Source organism: Apis dorsata, unplaced genomic scaffold (genome assembly GCF_000469605.1).
Source record: "Apis dorsata unplaced genomic scaffold, Apis dorsata 1.3 scaffold_517, whole genome shotgun sequence".
Lineage (NCBI taxonomy): Eukaryota > Metazoa > Arthropoda > Insecta > Hymenoptera > Apidae > Apis > Apis dorsata.
Genome location: NW_006263742.1, coordinates 712,297 through 720,775, shown reverse-complemented (window position 1 = coordinate 720,775; position 8,479 = coordinate 712,297). Strand labels below are relative to the sequence as shown.

The following is an 8,479-nucleotide window of genomic DNA, read 5'->3' as shown; positions in this document are numbered from 1 at the left end:
TTCATAAATTTATAATATATATATAAAAAACTTGAAATCAATCATTTATCATCTGAAAGAAATTAAATAAAAAAAAATATTAAATATATAAAATACATCAATATTAATATTAAAATATTAATATACATCAGGATATTTTTAATTATTAGAATAGTAATGATATATAAATGTTAAATATAAATATTAAATATAAATATATGTTATAAAATGTTTTTCTTCTTATAAAAATCAAATATAATATAAATTATTAAAATCATCTTAATAAATAATTATAAAAGAGAAAGGAATACAGAATAAGAATACAGAATTGGAAGATTAGAGTTTTTAAAAATATGAATCTTTTGTAAAATAAGAAATTATTGTGTATATTAGAATACGTTCTTCTTATATGATTATGTCGCGTCTGTTGTAATAGAAAGTGTGCAATAGTGCGTGCTGATAAACTTCAACATATATATGATAATTTAAAAATATTTTCTCTTAAATCTCAATTAATAATCGAGAATTGTGTTATTTGAAGTAAGATCATTAACAATTTAATAATAATTAATTTAATTATTGAAATATTTTTATTAATTTATATATAATATATAATATATGTTTAAAAAAAAAAATAAAAAAGAGTAGAAAATTTAGGAAATTTAACATAAATTAAAAGTGATATCTAATATTTTCTTTTTATAAAACAAATAACTTGCAAAATCTTAAATAAAATTTTTTCAAATTATTATTATTAAATATTTCTTTTAACTATAATTTTTTCAATAGATGCTTCTCATAAATATTCTAAAAATTTAAAGATTTGATATTAAAAGTAATAATTTCTTATAACGGTATGCATTTCTTTGTGGCAACTGGAGCATATTAACTGGTTTTGCTATAGTTCTATATACTTCTAAAACTTCTTAGTATTAGTAATTGCAATTTCATTAGTATTTTAACGATTATAAACATATGAATATTCCGAAATGAGAAAATCTTAATTTAATAAATAGTTTCATTATTTAATTATTTTAATTCATAACTTAATATCATTATCGTAAATATAAAAATATCGTATAAAATCATCGTTGATGATATCATTAATATTTAAATTTAAATTTGAATAAAAAATATAAAAATATTAAAATATATATTGAAAAACAAAAATAAAAAATAATATTTTACCTGCAAAACTATGTATCTAAAATGACTAGTTTTTTAAATATTGAAAGAAGATTTTATGCCTTCAGCATAATAATATTATTGATGACGAATCTTATCTGTTTATGGTCATTATACAATCAATTGAAAATTGATTAGTTTATATTAAATATAGTTATTTCCTTTATATATTTATCTTATTCTTTTAGAAGATATTATTTGTATTAGATCAAAAATAATTAGTCAAAAATAAAATGTCACGTAAGACATGAATGATTTTAATTAAACTTTATTCTAAAAAAGTACTTTTAAAAGTAAATTTTAAAAAGTTAAAAATTATGCAATTAAATTTTTAAAAATTTTTATTAATAAAAGTTAAATAAAATAAGAAAACATTTTCAAAAATACTTTTTTTGAAATAAACTGTTTCAAACTATTATTCATTGAGCATTGCTAAGAAGCTTCCGTGTTTTACCACACGGTAGCAGTAATGTAGAGTTATTGATTAAGTTTCGCCACTGAGGGTGATCAGAAAATATTAAAGTCTTCCTCATTTTTTAAACTTTTACTTATAAATAAATGTTTTAACAAATAATTTATATACAGTATAAAGTTTCGAAACTCGAGAAAGTGTATTTGATACATACTTAGTATATATTATTATCAACTACGCGACTAAAACGAGTTTTACAAAAATGTATTCTAGCTTCTTATCAAACTGTTAATCAAAGACATAAATACTTTTTTGGGGTGAGTAAAGATCTTGCTGATATTAAGATATTAACGATAAATATAATTATATATAAGTTATCAATTTTTAATTACAAATTTTTTTATAAAATGCTATTATTATATTATGTAAAAAATTATTTATAATTAATTTAATAGTTATATATATAAACATAAAATACATATAAAAATTACACATACAAATTATAGTTTTGATATTATAATAAAAGAAAAGATTGATTAAAAATACAGATATAACTATTATAATACAAATATAATTATTTGTTGATTATTATTTAAAATATATATAATTTTATTTTTCTTTTATTATTTATTAGAAAACATATTAATATTTTAATTTAAAAAAATATATAAATTAAATAATTTACGAACAAAAAAACAAAATAATTATACAAAAGATTTCATTATATTAGATTAAAAAATTTAAATAAATATTAAATATTTAGAAATATATAGTTATATATAGTTTTTCAATTAATCTGTTTTTCGGATATTATTTTCAATTATCTGAGAGAAACTTTAAAAGAAAGTAGAAAGTATAGAAACATTAGTAGACACATAAAACAATACAAAAAAAAAAAACACATGAAACAAAACATAGGTTATGAAATTTATTAACATAAATTAACAATATTATATGTATACAATATTAATATTAAATACATATTAAAAATGAATGATTTTATTGTTTAAAAACTATATCCATTCTGCTTATAATTACAATTACGATTTATATGTATATATTTTTGTATAATTTTTAAGTTTTATAGTTTTATGTTTTATGGTTATTTTGATGAAATAATATTACAATACACGTGTATTTATTTCTTTTTTATTTAGGAATTTACGTAGTAATACGTAGTAGCAAGTATATAAATATATATCCATCTTTTATTTTCAACTTTTCATATTACTAATATACTAATATTATTCTATATACATATACTAATATTATTCTGGATAAATGATTTTATTTTTTATTGAAAAAAATGTTTTGTAAAATTTTTTATAGTTTGTTTTTTCTTTTTATTATTTTATCAATTTTTCTAAGATGCGAATATGTATTATGCTATTTTATAATTCAAATATAGATGTTTAAATCAACTTTTTTTCGTTTCATAAAAAGAACAAATTTTTTTAAGAAAAATATTTATTAATTTTGCAAATAATTTTTTATTTTAATCTTATACTTTTTTATTTGTATTTAAATGAGTATAAAATATAAATTTGCAATATGTTGATTTGCTAAAAAGTTTAAATGAAAGTTTAAAATATACATTATTTTTGTATTAGAATTTTTTTAGATTTATAAATATCAAAATTTTTTTCGTATTTCATTAACTATTTGTAAATAAAAATATCAAAGATATCAAAGAAATGAACAAATAATTTAAATTATCTTCTACTAACAATATTTTATTTTTTATTTAACTTTTATACAATAATTTATATGAATATTAAATTATAATATTTAAATTATAATTAAGAAATTATTTCATTTCGGATTATTTAGAGCAAAATCTCCATATGCTATTTACAATACACTCGATACTCTAGGTTACACGATACATAATATATAAGAACACTACTATGTATTTATACACTTAGTAAGTTTCAATTGCATCTATGAAAAATCTGAACTTATCATAGAATAAAATGATAAAATAATTATGAATTATTTTCATATTGAAGAATTAATTTTAGTAAAATGGAAATGAATTATTTCATCATTTCAATAAAGTGATTACAAAGGTATATAACAATAAAGTAATATAATAGTTCTTTCAAAATATAATATTAGGAAATAAGATCAAACAGCATTACTCAAAGAAATAAATATCGTAATATGTATCTTTACAATACAAATGCATATTTTTTTAATTTTTTATTAAAATCAAATTTTGGAACGATAATATATACACATGTACGAATGATGAAGGATACGTTATATACATTGTATAGTGTAAATTTGCTGCATTTATTGCAGGACGTAGAAAAGGGTGAACTTCATTCGAACGTTGCTGGTCTCTCGCCGTCGATCTGTTCACGGCCGACGTCTTCGTCACGGACGTCGACGTCGGCCGAGAGCAGGGTCGAGCTCGAGGACAAGCTAAGGAACAGTCGCAACAGGACTAATGTATCGAATATTGCGGTGGAAGTGGAAATCGGAACGTCGAACAATGAACCAATAGGTACGTTGAATGTAACTGTGAGAACGGAACTGGAATCATATGTAGATATATCGAACCGAACATTGTATGTGTATACGTACATGCGTATGTTGTATACAGGAGCGGGGACAGACGTGATCACGACGACAACAACGCCAAAGACGAGGACGCGCACGGTAAGAGGAACAGAAAGAAGTGCAGCTAACCGGTGGAAGGCAGTCGGTCGCCTGCTTCGCCGCCTGGCACTCATCATGTTTGTGATATCTAGTTTGGTTGCCTGTTTGGCTCTCCTATCTATATATGCAGGTCCCATTTTCCTCGTGCAGCTACTAGTCGTGATTCTCGTTGCGTATTTAGTAGCCGGAGGACGTTTCCGATGGTTCTATATCGCTTTGAAAACAGCACCCAGAGATTTCATGTAAGTACATATTTTACTTTGATCCAACTCATTCTCGTACTTTTTAACAATACACAGATGGCCAATAGTTTGGATTTCGATTTATTCTAAATCCAGTCGATAAAAGCGGAAATTGGGTCAGTGTTTGACTTTCGAAGTTGGTCTTCTCGCATGGCCAGTCAGTCGAGTTTCTCTCTACTTCTTTCGAAGATGGTATATAAGTATTTATGTATTATCGGTCATGTTTATAACGATCAAAAAACACATGAACTTATTACTGAAATTTTGAATGATTTTTTAGATGAAGAAATTTAAATAGATTGTTAATGAAAAATTTGATATATTCTAATTAACAATATATAATATTAAAAATAAGAATTATAATATTTTTTAAAAAATAATTTTTAATTTTTTTTAAAAATAAGTTTTTAAAATGTTAATTATTTTATTAAAATGTGAAATTTTGAATGTATAATTTCAACATATAATACATTTCATAAACATGAACTCTCTTTCTCAATTGAAGATTGTAATTGTAATAAAATATTTTTAAAATTTAAAATATTATATATTTATGTGATTTAAAAAAATATTATTTTTAAAATAATATTATATATAATATTTATTTAAAATAATATTTAGAGGAAAAATTAATGTATATCGGAAATGAGGCTCAGTTTTCGTGTGAAAAATAATTCGTAAAATAAATATTTCCGACCTTCGAGAGTTAATGTTTATATTACTCTTATAAAATAATTGTTCAATTTTCATCAATATGATTCTCTAGGGAAGTGAACTGCTCTAGGTAATTGAAATTTATATCCCTCACTTATAACTAACAATTGTTTTAACAACAAATGATAATTTTATAATGCTAAAAAAATAAGGTTAAAAAATTTTAAAACAATTAAAAACTTTGTTATTCTTATTAGAATTTAATGTGTTTTTATTTTCATTGTTACAACAAATGTTATAAATGTTTATAAATTGACATATTTTTCGTTTTAAAATATTTAATCTTATTAAAAGAAAACTTTTATTATCTCATTTTTTTTATTTACATTTTATATGGTGTGTGCGCGACGTAATACAAAAATTTAATAATTTATGAAGTCAACAATAAAAGTTTAATTTCAACTTCCATTGTGAAAGAATTACAAAAGAAATTCATTTTTAGAGTGGCGCATTTAGCTACTACAATCGTTTCACAATAATGTCATTAAATGATGTATACGTTGTATCCTTTAATGTACGAGATAGTAGATGCACTATTGTGACATATGGATGATAGGTTGAAAAAAAAATTTTCAACTTATAATCTGTAATCCTTTTTTTTTTGTTGTAAAACATAGAAGGAATAATTCTTTTAGTTTCTTCATTTTCTTTGCACAATTCATTGTTGGTCTGACATTTATTGTTTTTTAAAATTATATTTTTTTTTTATGATGACAGTATATTTAAGTTGGATTGTTGGATTGTTAAAATACGATATAAAAGAGATTTTACAAAAAAAACTTTATGATGTTAAAAAAATTTTACATCATAAAAATTTTTTTCCATTCTTGTATTATTTTTTTTTAATTTTTTAAATCTAATTTTATTTTTGCATTTAAAAAACTAAAATATTTTAAAAAAATATCTAATATTTTCACTATTTAGTAACGAAAATTACTATACTTTTTTTCAAATTATCAAGATTAAAGATACTATTATCAAAAAATTGACTTGCATTATTATATTTTATTACATTGCACGATATTATTGGATTATATTTATATATATATTGGATATATATTATATATATTGGATATATATTGGATATATATTATATATATATTGGACATAATTTATATATACATAATGCATTGTAAAAATAAAATTAAAAATTTTATTTTAAATTATTTAATTGGAAAAAAATATGAAACTTACATATAATTGTTTGCTAAATTTCAATATAAATAATTACATTTTTTTTTTTTTAATTAATCGTAATGCAGTTGTGTGAATTTTTGTTTTTTCTATCCTGTATGATAACAAGGAATATTTAAATATGCAATTTATTAAAAAATTAAAATTGAAATGTAGATTTTTGATTCATATGGTTAAATTTCTTAATTATTCTTAAACTTTCTTAAATTATTTATCAATTATTAATTATTTATCAATTATAAATAAATTATTTATTAATTATCAATCAATATAAATTTTATTCAAAATAAAACAATTTAATATAAAATAAATGCTAATCATTATGGTCTATATATATGTATATTCATAAGATTTATCAAATTATTGAAATTATTGAATATTTTATAATTTGCGAAATAAAATTTCGCAAAACTTTATTTCCTTAATGGAAGACTCCCTTCTTCTTGAAAAAAAATTGTAAGATTTTTTCTTTTGTAAAATATAAATTGAAATAAAATATAAATATAGAAAAATTAAAATTTTGATTTATAAATTAAAAAGTTTAGAATTTACATAAGTATATTTATATATAATATTTCTTTTTTACTGTGGATATACAAAAAAATATCTGTTTAAGAAAATATTTATTATTCAAAACAAAAATATTATTATTATAAAAATTTAATAATATTTTTTCGTTATAAAAATGTTAATTATGATCATCAATTTTTTTACTTTTCTGACGTAGATCAGTTTCATAAATTAATACTTATTATTTGGTCATACATTATTAATGAACAATGTTAAATCAGTCATTAAATATGACTGATTTAAATGAAAAATCAAAGCATTTAAAATTCCAAAATCAAAATTTTTCTGTACAAAAGAAACGTAATAAAATAAATAATAAAATAAAATAATAGAAAAACATAATATATAAATATAAATGTATTTATATATTTTTACTATTTGATAGTAATTAATAATATTCTGAAAGAGCAAATACTATTTATATTGTAAAATACTATTTATTAACAACGACATGATCGCTAATATATAATAAAAATTATTATTTTAATCGTTAATCCATTTTAAAAAATATTAATTATTTATTTATGTAAACTAAATTATTTATGTTATAATCATTTTTATGAATATATTTTTATGAAAATCCGATAAAAAATTATCTATTATCATTGATAAATCTAATGAAATTTAAGATTATAATTATATTTCATCATAAATAATTTTCGATCAAGGAAGCTTGATTTTTTTTCTTTCTAAAGAAAATATTATGGGCAACTTGGATCACAATCCAAGTGCAATAGTGTCGTAGGATCTAGTTTATATTATTATATAAAACTGGTATTGTTTACAAGCACTTGTGATAAGAACTCGAAACTTCTATTACTTGGATCTCTTTCTGCGGTGAATTTAGTGGCTTCCTGTTAGTGCATATCGTAATTTATTTTCTCGATATTAATTTTTTTTGATAAAAAGACAATTTTTTTTGATAAGAAAATATAATATGGATAAATAATATTTGATAAGAATACCTATTATAGAAAAATATATTTAAACAATTTGATACAATATAGAAATGTTATTAGAAAGAAAAATACAAGATGATAAATTATGTTTTCTTGTAATTAAAGATAAATTAATTTGATTATATGTTATTTATTAAATTATTAAATTATATTTATGTATGTATGATTTATATAAATCATAATTTTATTTAAATTTTAAATCAATTTAAAAATAAAAAATATTAACATTTAAAGATAAAAAATAAAAAAATAAATTTTTCCATAAAAAATTTTAATTCATATGATTTATTTTTTTATTTTTGATGCATATCAAAATAATAATTTTTTTTTTGTTATATGTAATTCGTGAAAGCATTAGATGAGTTGAACAACACATAACATGATTCAAAATAAACCCTTCACTGACGAGCAATGTACTTATATATGTATAATGCAAGTATATAAGTACAATTTCTTTATATATTCAGAAACTATATGAAATTATTTTGTTTTCAAAATAACTTATTACAATTTCATTATAGATTAAATTTATTCTAATTTAATATAAGTAATATATAAAT

At 19.8% G+C, this 8,479-nt stretch overlaps 1 protein-coding gene and 1 long non-coding RNA gene across 3 annotated transcripts in view; both read left to right on the top strand.

Moving 5' to 3' along the window:
* The window catches only part of LOC102680091 (long-chain fatty acid transport protein 4), an 18,819-nt gene that overhangs the window by 1,907 nt on the left and 8,433 nt on the right, over nucleotides 1-8,479 (top strand). Inside the window, exons 1-3 of one of the 2 annotated variants that reach the window (XM_006620577.2) lie at nucleotides 1,649-1,893; nucleotides 3,881-4,085; nucleotides 4,185-4,482. In XM_006620577.2, coding sequence (XP_006620640.1) covers nucleotides 4,316-4,482 — 167 coding nt within the window. In that variant the 5' untranslated portion in view covers nucleotides 1,649-1,893; nucleotides 3,881-4,085; nucleotides 4,185-4,315. Of the gene's footprint in view, nucleotides 1-1,648; nucleotides 1,894-3,880; nucleotides 4,086-4,184; nucleotides 4,483-8,479 lie in introns of those variants that run through there. The other variant, XM_006620576.2, reaches the window with a different exon arrangement.
* Nucleotides 8,133-8,479, top strand: part of LOC116186238 — a 2,526-nt gene continuing 2,179 nt past the window's right edge. Inside the window, exon 1 of the long non-coding RNA XR_004151195.1 lies at nucleotides 8,133-8,344. This is a non-coding gene — a long non-coding RNA (uncharacterized LOC116186238). The remainder of the gene's footprint in view (nucleotides 8,345-8,479) is intronic.